This window comes from Xiphophorus maculatus, chromosome 21 (assembly GCF_002775205.1).
Source record: "Xiphophorus maculatus strain JP 163 A chromosome 21, X_maculatus-5.0-male, whole genome shotgun sequence".
Classification (NCBI taxonomy): Eukaryota; Metazoa; Chordata; class Actinopteri; order Cyprinodontiformes; family Poeciliidae; genus Xiphophorus; species Xiphophorus maculatus.
In genome coordinates, this window is record NC_036463.1 from 25004270 (window position 1) to 25017965 (window position 13696).

Consider the following 13696-nt stretch of genomic DNA (forward strand, 5'->3'; position numbering starts at 1 on the left):
CAATCTAGGATACAAGGAGCTTTGGCAAAAAAATGAATGAAGCTTTGGCTAATTGTGAGTCAAAAAATAAGAAATAAAGAGCCTGTCAGAGTTCAGGATAGAGACGTTTTTAGAATAATGAAACATCGGCTGGTCAGAACAAATCAGGAAATAATCATATCAGTAGTAATTACTCTATCCTGAAGATGCATTGTAGCATACACTGTGAGCTTCTCTATGCTACGCTAACCTAGTTAGCTTAAAATTACTGATAGACAAAATATCTATATAAGAAACAAACCACAGTTGGGACTGGATTTGTTTTCAAGCTTAAAATGGATTCCTATAAGTTAGCAGCTACTACAGTTGCTACATTACCAGCTAATATGTTTGCTATGGGTTAGCAGCTTCTGTAGATGCTAAAGGTTAGCATCTATAAGGGCATCTAACTTTTATAGATGCTAAAGGTTAGCAGCTACTGTAGTGGTGGGCAGCTAATATTGTTGTTGCAGGTGAACAGGTGATGTAGTAGCTAAATGTTAGTCGCAGGTTTGAAGCTAGTTTAGTTGCTACATGTTAACAGCTAATATGTTTAAAACAAGTTAGCAGCCACTGGAGAATGTTGTTAGTAGTGTCTAATGATATTAGCCTTTATCTGGAATAATAAATAATGACTATTTGTTACACTGCTTTACCTAAAATGCTTTCTGAAGATGTTTGCTAATCTTTGGCCTTTTGATGCTAATTTGAGAAAATATGTAACCCAGAAAGTAGCATCAACCGTCCTTCAGTGTTCAGGCTTCATTTATTCCTCTAACAGATATTTTCATACTGTGTTTCTAATTACTACACAGTATGTATTTATTTATCTTTTCACTCATTGCCAGAAAGTAAAATCTAATTGTTGGTATGATTCAGTCCATGGCACCTTAAAGCTGCAGATTATTGACTGCATCATTCATACCTTCAGCAGACAGTTGTTGTTTTTATGGGATCTCCTGTTGAAACTGGAACAAAGACCAGCTGATGGTTCAGAAATGGAGGGAACCCAGAGCGTACAGTAGGGAGCGTCAGGAGGAGGTAGATGAGTTTCTCCGGCTGATTGCTGCCTGTTCGAGCCTCTGAGTGCAGCTCTAATGAAGAAGCCTGCGATGCTGTGGGTCGTCCTGAGCGGCAGGTCGCCGCCTCAGAGGACGTAATCAACCTGGCAGAGAAGAAACCGCCAAATCATCCTCACTCTGCAGGTCCTCGAATCAAACGCTCCTCATCTCATGATTTAACGATCCAAAATATTCTCAACAGGTGTCTGAACAGTCTGACATCCGATTACAGGAGGAGGCTCGCTTCTGGAGCGAAGGCATAAAAATATGAAAATACTCTGTTTTGGTCTGTTTGAGGCAGTTTAAAATACACTTTGGTTGATGAAGAGTGAAGCAGAATAACGATATGAAATGCTGGACATCTAAGTGTGTCGTCTGTGTCTGCAGCTGGTATACCGGGCCAGTTAGCAGCAGGATCAGGATGAGAAGATGGCTGGCTATGTGTTTCCAATGGGACCAGAGAGCTTTAAGCGCTTCACGCCGGACTCCCTGGCGGCCATCGAACAGCGCATGGCCCAGGAGGAGGCCCGACGCAAAAAGCAGTACCAGGAGGTACGTATGGACCCGCCTGGCGCCCGCCTGGGCCGGCACCCACCTGGGAACATTAACCAGAAATGAAAACAGGAAGTAACCAGTTAAACACCTCAACAGTTTGTTAGCTAACCCAGGTTAGGCTTTATTATTAGCTTACAGCCATCATTAGCTATAAATGAAAAATAAATAAGTTATTCTTATAAACATTAGAGGAACTCTGAAGTTAAACCTGTTAAAGTTTTCAACTGAAAACTGGAGGCAACATTTTGTTAAAACTGAAAAGTTTTAGTTCCTGAGTGAAGCTGCCCTCCAGCGACTTCAAGTCTGATCAAGTTGGTGTCAAACATTTGTGCAGCAAAAACTTTTGTTTGTGCCGAAATCATTTTAAAGATGTTAATAAAAAGGTTTCCAGAGGTCAGAGGTCGTCATCAAAAGCAGCACAAACGAAACATTTTGCTGCTCAAATATATTTAAGTTGATTGAAACCAAATTTAATCTGTTTGGAAGAAAGTGGAGGTCCAACTTCACTCCGATTAAAACCCAGGAGGATTTTGTTTTGTTGGGTCAAATCGTGATGCTAAGCTAACTGACGCTACATTAATGCTCTGTTCAGAGTTTAAAAAAAAAAAAAAGAAATTCTTTATTTATTTTTTGTGTAGTATTTCATACATTTCATTAAATGTGACTTCTGTGTGAACGCTTTCCGACCGCAAAGTGAGTCAGAGACCAGAACGTTTCCGCCACGCAGCAGCGCTCTGTTTACGGCAGTAAAGATGGCCGCCGCCACCATCAGTGACGATGTTCGTTTTCTCGTCACCAGATCAGAACCAGACAAACAAAGTTTGCTTCAGCCGTCTGGTTATTTCATTATTATGACGCATCAATAATGTAAGAGTCGGATAAAATGCGTGTCGGTTATTTCCACATATAGAGGAACTTTATATGCAGATTTTTGGGGTGAGTAGATCTGAACCGGGCCGTTCAGATACGGCCCGGTTCAGATATCAGCAAAAGATATGAGCAAAAGATATGAGCAAAAGAAATCGAATTTTGGTCACATTTGGCAGTTTTACTCCAAAACAGGAAGTTCCTGTTCCCTCACTGAAAATACAAACAAAATGGACGAAGACAGACAAAACGCCATAATCATAAATGTTTATAAATGTTTTGTTTTCTAAGGACCTGGGCGATGTGGAGCTGCCCCGGCCCCGGCCCGACCTGGAGGCGGGGAAGCAGCTGCCCCGGATCTTTGCCGACATCCCGTCTCACCTGGTGGGCGTCCCCCTGGAGGACATCGACCCCTACTACTTCAGAGACAAGAGGGTATTATCCTGTCCACATGCTTCCAACCAGGCAGAAAATTAACTTTTCACAACAAGATCCTGGATTTATTTCCAGGTTTTGGCAGTGAAAGGCTTCCATACACCTGCTCTTGAAATTCAAAACAATTATTCTAAGAAAAACTGCTAAAACCTGCACTACTTATTATTATATCTGCATGTGAAATATGAAACGATTCTTTATGACTTTCAGCCAGTTATGTCAGAACGACTTGTTTTCTCTCCAGATCTGCAGGTTTGTTCTAAACTCCTGGATGAGTCCAAACATTAAGCATCTAAATAATCCTGACCTCCATCATTCATTCATGTCTATCTCATAAAAACAGCAGCAACAGATTGTTTCTTTTTCTAAGATTGGGTCATATAGAAGAAAACGGTTAAATCGTTTTTTGCAGTGAAGCGTTTCTGTTTTTCTTGCAGACTTTCATAGTGCTGAACAAAGGGAAGGCCATCTTCCGCTTCAGCGCCACGTCGGCGCTCTACATGTTCAGCCCGTTCCACCCCATCCGCCGGCTCGCCATCCGGATCCTGGTCCATTCATATCCTTCACTCTGCTGGGGGTCAAAGGTCAGTCAGACTGGGTTGGTTTGAACTGAACCCGGTTGGACCCGATCTGTCGAGGCAGATCTGTGCTTATTGGAGTTTAAAGAACAGACGGTCATAATTAGACGATTAAAGGAACATTTCACTTATTTTACTCCCAGATATCAGCGGCTCAGTAAATGTCCTGGTTTTTAGTCCATCTGTGTTTTTAAACAAGCAGAAACAAGAAGCTGTTCAAACATCAGGAAACAGATTCTTGTTCTGACTCTAATCTCCACTGACCACAAACATCTCTGCTGACTTTTAATTTCAGATAAAACTCACTTGTTCTGCTCCCAGTCCAGCGATTAGCGCTGCCTTTAAATGGCAGCGAATAGATGGTGATGTAAGTGCATTTCCTCCATTAATCAACAAAATAATTAAGCTACTTTTTCTAAAAGCACTTGCTGCTGAAACACCAGCACACTGACTTATCCCATTAAAAGCTCAATTATGGCTGAAAACAAATCTATTTTCTCTCCTCCGAACATTAACAGCTCAGCAGGCTGGGCGGCTCTGCCTGGATTTAGAGCTGGAAGAAAACCACGAGTTTGTTCTGGAGGATGAATGTTTTTATTTCAGGGTGTAGAAAAGTCTGGTTTGGTTGGTGAGGTGTGAATGCTAATCGACCTCTGACCTCTGGTCCGCCTACAAACCTCGGTCTGGGTTCGGTTGAAGTGAACTGGTTTGGTTTGAATGTGAACGCCAAGAGGAACAAAAGCAGGAAGTAGACTACAGCGCAGGGCATTCTGGGTAAATATAACCAAAGCTAACATGTTAGCCTAGCGCTAGCAGCAGAAATGGCTCCTGGTCTTCAGCCAAAGACTAAAGAGAAATCCTCCAACACTAAAATCCTCCATCTTGTTTCCATCTGGTGAAGAAGGAAGTTGCTCTCAGTGTCTTCAGAGGTTTTTGTGTCGTTTCCTTCAGTGGTTCTTGGTGCAGCGCCCCCACAGGCCAGGAGGGGAACAGGTTGGTTTGACTCAGAGCCTCTGAAGCTACATGTTAGCATTTAGATGCTATATTAGGCTAGCATAGCTTCACTCATTGGCTAACAACTTGAACACAACAATAGTCTTTTCTAGTATCCAATCAGATTTAGTCATAAAATAAATATTTGTCAGATTCCTTCGGTTTGTTCATCACTTTAGTGTTAAATTAAATTATATTCTGTATTTATGTTTTCTGTCAGTTGATGTAGTTCAGATTATTGTTTATATTTTCTCAGATTTTTCCAGACAAAATAAAGTCTGAATTATTGTTTGGCTTTTCTAAGCCGTCTTTCTGCTGAACTCAAGTTTGTAGAAATGATGTGAAAATAATAAATCCCTCCTCTGCTGATAACTTGTATTAAATGCTGTTAATGTAGTTGAAGTAATTCCAGGGTGATAAATAAAATGTAGAGGATTTTTAAAAAATTATACTTCATTAAAATAAAAACAAAAGCTGGCAGCGCTGCTCCCATTTAGAAGAATAAAAGTGTCTCAGAGCTTTTAGGCCCACACATCATTAGTCACTCAGGCTGTTGAATCGCTGCTGCTGCTGCTGCTGCAAACGGCCAGGAATCTCCTGTGACGAGTTTTAACTGGACGGACTCCAGACCGGGCTGACGGACGGGTAACGCCTCAAAACGCCCGCCGACCACAAACAGCAACAGGAATTATTGACCGGCTTTAATCAGAGCAGATCTGCACACACACACACACACACACACACACACACACACACACACACACACACACACACACACACACACACACACACACACACACACACACACACACACACACACAGAGAGAAAAAGGTTAAAACACAGCTGGTCTGAGGATAAAAACTGGACTCCCTCCCTGTATTTACCAGAACATCTGAAAATGTTTAAATTACAGATGAATTCAATCAGAAATTATAATCATAAAATCAGAATTTCTTGACATGGAAAAGTTTAGGAAACTCTGCTTTAATAAATGAGGCTTTTAGCAAATGGAAGTAATTTTGGTGATTCTAGTTGAAACAAGAGAATTTTAATATGATTTAACTAAAGACAGGAGAATAAAAGTATTTACCCAAAGGACCAGCGTCTATATTTGGTAGTGACTTCCTGTTTAAGACGCTTCGATTCTGTGGTTTAATTAATTCAGGGTTTATTATGTTTTATCCACTTTAGAGCCCAATAAAAATGCTGATTTTATTTATCTTTTAAAGAATTGATTTTCTGCCCCTATAATCAAATTTTGTGACCTTTGACCTTTGAATGTAAAGAAAACAACTGAGTGAATCTCTTGTTCACCGTTAAATCTTCATGCTTCATACCAGATGTTGGTGGTAACTGTGGATCCAGAACCAGAAGGTTCTGGTGCGTTGGCCCCGCCCCCTTTGGCCCCTCCCCAGTTGGCCCCGCCCCCTTCATCCTCAGACCAACATGTCAGACATTACTTCACACCTCTGCCTCCTTCCTCACCGGCTATTTTTACAGCGGGAAGCGGCTGGAGGCCGCCGCGCCGCCGGACACGCTGCCGTCGTCACGGGGATCGGTGGGTGAGGAGGTCGGCGGCGAGGTGTGGAGTGTGTGTGTGTGTGTGCGTGTGTGAAGTGGACCTTCAGTCCGGTCTCTGGAAGTGTTTGTAGAGGATGAAGTGTGTTCTGGAGGGCTGCCCGACCGCTGCGGCGCCACCCTGACAGGCTGCGGCGTGATCCGCGGACACACTCACTAATTCTCCATCAGGACCGCTTTTATCTGACAGAACCCATCCAAACGGGTCCGTCACTTCGGCACTGACCGCCCGGCTCCGGAGGTGTGAGAAACAATCAGCCGAGATGGAGGTTCTGGTTTTGAGGAAGGCAACTGAAACCACAGAACCAGAGACCAAAACAACCAGAACAGAATGAAAGTTCTGCCAGAAAATACTAAAACAGGATGTTAAAGTAGAAAAACATGGAAACCTGATGTTGGTTTTCTGACCCGTTGAGTCTTTAATATTCAGCTTATTGTTTATATTTCAACATTTTTCAGAACCATCACAAGGTGATTAAGTCTAAATAACAAAACAGCACTCAAGATTTTAGTATAATATAATAATAATAATTATTATTAGAGTAATGTATTTTTCCCAGAGAAAATGAACGTGGCCCCAGCAGCTTGGTTGGGGTCAACACCGACTGTCCAGGGATAAAACCGTCTCACTCAGAAACGGCGTGGCGGTGAGTCGGGTTGGAAGCGTTTCCTGTTGCTCAGAGCAACTCGTGCTTCACATGTTGCTGTAAACGACTCAGAAAACTAAATCTGTCATGAGATGCTTTTTATTTTTGCTTAAGAGCCTGAGAAGTTGGGGCGTGCTGTGGTGGCGCAGGGGGTTAGCACGCCCCACGTTTGGAGGCCTTAGTCCCGACGACCTTTGCCGCCTGTCCTCCCCCCTCTCCTCGCCCTCCTTCCTCTCAGCCTACTGTGGAAAAAATACGAGCCGCTAAAACTCTTCAGAGAAAAAACAAAGAGCCTGAGAAGCTGCTAAGCTGCTGAGTGTTTTCCCTCCTTCTGATGTCAACATTTGGCCCCGCCTCTCGGTGTCCATTGGCCCCGCCCACTTTGCTGTCAGGGGGCGGGGCTAAACTTTAGCATGGTTTATTTACAGTTAAAGTACTTCCTCCCTAAAGGGCTGGTTCCCCAAAAAGTACCTGGAAAAACTTCCTGCAACTCACCTTGCTACACTAGCAACTACAACTATTGATTGATTGATTGATTGATTGATTGATTGATTTAACAGACTTATGATCCACATAGACAGCAAAATACAAAGACACATAATACACAACAACAATAAAATCACCAGTGTGTTTAGAACTTATAAGGAGAATTAATTTTGTCAAAGTGGGGTGATGTTGAGCGCTTATGTCTAATCAGTATCTTACCTACAGTTTATTCTCTTATCACCTATATTTAGATAAAATTAGGTTGTTTTTATCAACTGAAGCTTCAGTTTGACCCGTTTCTTGGTTGTTGGTGGTTTTAACCCAGAAGACAAAATAAACATCGACCTGATCTGGTCGCCTGGAGGGGAAAGATGGCAGAACCTGTGGAAATCAGAAGTAGAAATGAGGCAGTGGGAGGAAGATGGATCCTGTGGAGGAAGTGGGAGGAGTAATGACATTAGCTGTACGGTGGCCTGGGAGGGCCACAGCATCAGGGCTACCATTAGCTGATAATTAGCCTCTGGCTGCGCGGCGTGGGGACGTTTGTTTGTCGAGCGCTAACCGTATTATCTCACCAGCTGCCAGCCGCAGCTCAGTCAACAAGTTTTGAGTTTGGGCCGCTCTCGCTCCGGCAGCAAGTTCCTTCTGCCAAATTACAATAATTATGATTCATTTATAGCCGTGATTGACGGCTGCGCCGGCTTCCTCCACCCAGCGCGGCAGGTGAAGGTGATATTTAACCTGTTCTGCTGCTGCTGACACTTTGGAAACTTCCCACTCCCCATTATGACATGATTAGAGTGGGCTCTCCTGCGAGGGGGGCGCTAATGGCAGATTAATTTGCTGTATTGAAAGTGGCAGGAATCAGAGGGAAGCGAGGACTCTTCATCTTTATTTAGCTCTAATGAGACGTGGAAGGTAAACTCCTCACACTGACGGGCTAAAATCTGCCGCGCTGCTTTTATATGTCAGAGTTTAGCTGGAACTCAGAGAAAAGCTGCAGTTCCCCGAATTTTAACAAAATGGCAAAGACGTTTTACCTCCGTGACTAAGAGCTGCAAATTACAGAAAATGACTGTAAATTCAGAATAATTGTTTTTCTTTTTGTGTCTAACTCTGACCAATGACTAACCAGCAGCCGCAGCCTGGTTTTAGCTTCTCATGTTTTACTTTGAGGTAACTTCAGACTGGATTCATGTTCTGCTAAAAGCAACCAGCTGTTAAATAAAACAACCAAGATTTTACATGTCTACACTGACCAGCAGGTCGTTAAAGGTACAATTATCATTAAAATACCAATAAATTTACATTAAATGTAGAAAAAATACTTTTGAAAATGTCAAAATTTGGCCAAACTGAAAACCCAAAACTAAACAGGTTTGAATGTACTTTAACTGTGTAAAGTTAATATTTAATATTATGAATAAAAACAAGATTCTGAATTGAAACTTGAAGTTTTTAGAAAAACCAGAATGTGGTCCGTTCAGTTTGACTTTGGAGGGAATGTCTTATTTTTAGAAAATAGATCTCCATTTTATTATTATTATTATACTTTCTAATGTTCTAAATGTCCTGTCTTACATTAGTAACGTTCCTCAGGGACAGATTGTAATGTAGGGACAGATTGTAGCCACTGCCCTGTAAATATCTCGGCCTGCTAGCATTGGACTGGTTTCACTTCAACATCAGTAAAAATACTAAAAACCAACAAAGATGAAGAAAACTTCCCACTTCCAAAGGAAAACTTTGAGTTTCTCGTGTTGGGGATCCCAGCTGGAAAGGAGCGCACACACCTCCAGATTGTGCATGTGAGGCGGTCTCCATAGAAACGAGTCGTCTTTGTTTTCCTGTCAGTCTGTGTTAAATGTGAGACGTTGTTCCTCCTTAACCTGCTCACTTTGTTCAGTTTGTTCATCATGTGCACCATCCTGACCAACTGCTGCTTCATGGCCATGTCGGAGCCGGCCAACTGGGCCAAGTACCTGGAGTAAGTACCAGAACCGTCCCGCCTGCAGGGGGAGCAGACATGAGGAGGAGGACGTGGCGATGTGATGAAGATGTGTTTAATGAACAGGAAGCGGCGGCGGTTCAGAGGTGAATCGTGTGCAGCAGAAACGTCAGGCTGCAAATGTCAGAGTCTGGAGGAAACATGTCTGAACCCATCAGGCTGAGCAGAGACTCAGATTAACTGAGGCTAACGCTGACAGCTAAAGCTGCAGCTTTTTGGCCCTTAAAGGGACCCATCCGTTAAAGTTTCTGCCTGACGTGACTCTCTGTGCTCATGTCTTTCTCCGCTTCACTTGGTGGCTCGGACAAAATAAATAAGTGAAGGCTGAGCAGCAGGAGCTTTTATCAATATTTATCCGTCTGTTTCTTATTTATTCCTCCTCTCTCTCTGCTCTCGCTCGCCCGCCCAGGTACACCTTCACAGGTATTTACACCTTCGAGTCGCTCATCAAGATCCTGGCCAGAGGCTTCTGCGTGGGCCCCTTCACCTTCCTGAGGGACCCCTGGAACTGGCTGGACTTCAGCGTCATCGTGATGGCGTGAGTTACACACACCTACACACACACACACACACCTACACACACACACACACACACACAGACACACACACACACACACACACACACACACACACACACACACACACACACACACCAAGGAGTCCAGGAAGGTTTTCCTTCAGCCATCAGGCCGACCAGAACCAGAACCAGAACATTCTGAGCAGAAGTATTCACACCCTTTAAACTTTTGGGTCTGGAAGCAAAACGCTGCATAGTTTACAGAATTTGATGAAAAAAGTCTGAAAAGTGTGGCAGGCATTTGTTTTCTTCCCCCTTTTACTCTGAGACCCAGAAGTAAAATTGCTTTGCTTTGATCTGTTGCATCAACCACTGATTTAATATAATATAAAGTTTGGGAATAAAATGACTTTAAATATAAATAATAAATAATTTGCTGAGAAATTAAGCTGGAAACTTGAACTCAGAATCAAAAGAAATAAATAGAAATTAACTTAAAAACACAGAAAACTATTTTATTCTTAGTCTTAATGCATCTGGAACAAAATAAAAACATTCACTCTAAAACATCTAGAATCCCAAACTCTAACAGAAAATCTGTTTTAGAAGCAAAACACTAAAAAACATTTCAATATTAATTTACTTTTATTCTTCTAGAATATAAGATCCTTACAGAAACAGAAAAAGCAAAACACCTAAAGCTACACAACAAATTAAATAAAACGGCAGATATAAAGATTAATTATGAGTTTGTTGCAAATATTTAATGAAACAATAAAAACAATTAGAGGTGAGACAGGAAGTGATTTCCCAGGAGCTTTTATTGTGAAGGAGCTGAAGGCTGTGTGTTTTATTGTGAAGGAGCTGGAGGCTGCGTGTTGAGCTTTTATTGTGAAGGAGCTGCAGGTTGTGTGTTTTATTGTGAAGGAGCTGCAGGTTGTGTGTTTTATTGTGAAGGAGCTGCAGGCTGCGTGTTGAGGAGCTTTTATTGTGAAGGAGCTGCAGGCTGCGTGTTGAGGAGCTTTTATTGTGAAGGAGCTGCAGGCTGTGTGAGCAGCTGAGCCAGCAGAGCGGCGGCTCTGCTGGGATTATTGTGGAGGAATTAAAGTGAAAAGCTTTTCTGACGCTTCGCCTCTTTAAGCTCCAGTTTAAAAAGTTTTTCACGTCTCTGGTCAGTTTCAAAGCTTCTGCAGCGTCAGGAAAACGGACTGCAGAACCTCAGAACCAACGAAGAACCTGGACAGGGAGACAGAGGACGGACATGTGGACACAACACTGGAGGTTAAATCCTAAAGGTTCTGAACATTTCAACGGGTCAGAACCACCGTCAGAACCACCATCAGAACCACCATCAGAACCACCATCTGGACCACCATCAGAACCACCATCAGAACCACCATCACATCAAGCTGTGATTGTGGAAAAAACTGGAAAAAGGATCCAAATAAAAACGGATTCAGGAAAAATTAAACTTTCTGACGCGGTGAATCTTTGGACGATGAATAAATCGATGAATAAATAAATTTATTTATTCGTCCTAAAGAGAAATGAAATGTTGTGACTCAGATCATCCAAATGTGTTCAGTCCAGTAGCAGTCAATATCACAACCACCATGAAGCTGCCTCTGACTGAAGACTGTTGCAGCTGCTATGACATGCTAACAGCTCAATATCTGGATAACTCCATCAGTTCTTAGCTAGCTCTGCTGATCCACCTCCTTTGCTTTTGCTGCTCCTCTTTAAGTCTGTCTGGTTGTATCACTAGAGAGATGCTGGAGTAGGGGATGAGAGATGTTATAAGATAAGAGATCCGCCACATCGATGGCCGACCTGCAGCGTAACCATCAGAGTGAAACGTTTCAGAGACGCCTCCTCCTCTGGCGGAGGAACGTTGGCTCTGACCCGGTCGGGCAGAACCGGACCGGTCGGAGGGGAGAAACGTGGGAACGCAGTGAGGAAGGTCAGCAGGTCGCTTACGGAGCGATGGAACCGGTCCGTCTGTCACCGGTCCGTCTGTCACCGGTCCGTCTGTCACCGGTCCGTCTGTCACCGGTCCATCTGTCACCGGTCCGTCTGTCACCGCTCCCATCACTGATTAAATCACTGCAGCATCAAACCTGCTGAAATACGAGCCGTGATGGAGATCCATTAGCAGCTCCAGGATCAGATGACCGAGTTTAACCGAGGCCCAACAGGCCGGCGTCGCCTGGAGCCGGGCCGGGCCGGGCCGGGCCGGGTCCCATCAGAGGAGAAGATCACAGCTCAACACCATCCCATTATTTAACCTCTGAAAAACAATCACTGTTTGGCTTTTAACACTTTAAAACAGAGCAAGAAAAGTCATAGATAAACATTAAATTAGCAAAAATTAGCATAACAAATGTAAAAATAAACAAAAAATACTTAATCACTAAAAACTTAGCATGAAGCTTAATACTTTAGTTTTCAAAAACACATTTTAATTTAGTTTTCCTCAAAAATATTAACACTTCAGTTACCTTCATAATAATTTTATTTTCCAATTTTCTGACAACATTTTTAAAAATAATTTTACTTCTTTGTGCTAAGCTAACGCTAATGTTAGCCTAACTGCTCTAAAGATAAAACTTGCTTGATAACAAAGTGTTCAAAATGTAAATTCTTCCTAAATTTGATTTATATTTCATGTTTCGGAAACATTTTGTGATAAAATAACTAAAATCTACACGGTTCTGTTTTACTTTAGTTGTGATTTTTGAGTTTCCACTCTGACTAATCATTAATGTTATTTGGTACTTTAGAAAAACTTTGGACCCTCATTTCTTGTGTTTTTCCAAGTTAAATGCAAAAATCTGAAAATATTCTCTAAAACATGTTAAAACTGCAAATACAGTTTAAATAAAACAAACTCCATATTTGGTGTGAAATTTTATATGACATTTATTGATCTAATTATTTCATAACGGTTAACGACTCCCACTAATTTATAGGATTGTTCGACTTTCTTATCTTTGTCTTCTTTTGTCGTTTGTTGGAAACCACCGTCCTGCTCCCTGCAGGATGTTAACAGAGTTTATCAAAGTAGGAAACCTGCAGGCGCTGCGAACGTTTAGAGTGCTGAGAGCCCTGAAAACTATCTCAGTCATCCCAGGTAAGGCCTCACCACCAGGGGGCGACATGGGCAGCTCATTCAAAGAGCAGCAGAGAGTTAGCTGTGAACGTCATCCGCTGTCCGTCCGTGTCTGCCATGTCCTGCAGCTCCAGCCTACCTGCTCACCCCCCACTGTCCGCCCTGTCAGAGGTCCCAGGTCACCTGATCTGTCTTAAAGGAACAGTACAGAAGGAAAAGTCAGATAAGGCTAAGCTGAGCACCTGGTCATTAGCTGGAGAACCAAGGAAATATTCCTCTACCTGTGGAATTTATTCAAATTTCCTTTCACTCCTAGAAATGTTTGCTTTTGTGATGCTAACGTTTGGATTAAGTGTTTGCTAAAAATTCAATAAAATGCGAGTAGCTAAGAAAGTAATGTAATCTGATTACCTCAATAGTTACATGATAAATCTTTTTTATGCACACAATCCTTAAATGAAAGTGTTTCTATTTTTATGATAATTGTAATTAGCATGTAATGCACAATTTTGCTTGAATTTTTTAAAATCTATTTTTGCTATTTTTCCGGCACATTCAGTGTTTTTATTTACAGCTAAAATACGTATTAAAGTTTCCTAAAACTTTAAATCAGTCTATTACAGAGAAACGTTTCAGGCAAATTTAGCCAATTAGCCATTTGCTAGCTAACATTTTGATAAAATGACTGGCAATAAAATGCTGATGAGCTAATTGGAAGCTAAGTTAACAATTAAAAATCATAAAGATCATTTATTACAATTTTAAACAGTTTGTTTCATTCTATACACATGCTACATGTGTGCGGTTAGCTTGTATTGTACTAAATATTTGTGTTGTTTAATA

The 13696-nt window shown here is 42.0% G+C and overlaps 1 protein-coding gene across 1 annotated transcript in view; it reads left to right on the forward strand.

The window, feature by feature from the left end:
* Positions 1-13696, forward strand: part of LOC102230440 (sodium channel protein type 2 subunit alpha-like) — a 116317-nt gene that overhangs the window by 21707 nt on the left and 80914 nt on the right. The window contains exons 2-6 of the mRNA XM_023326813.1: positions 1467-1631; positions 2793-2936; positions 3374-3492; positions 9117-9206; positions 9637-9765. Of these exons, the coding sequence (XP_023182581.1) occupies positions 1509-1631; positions 2793-2936; positions 3374-3492; positions 9117-9206; positions 9637-9765 (605 nt within the window). The 5' untranslated portion in view covers positions 1467-1508. The remainder of the gene's footprint in view (positions 1-1466; positions 1632-2792; positions 2937-3373; positions 3493-9116; positions 9207-9636; positions 9766-13696) is intronic.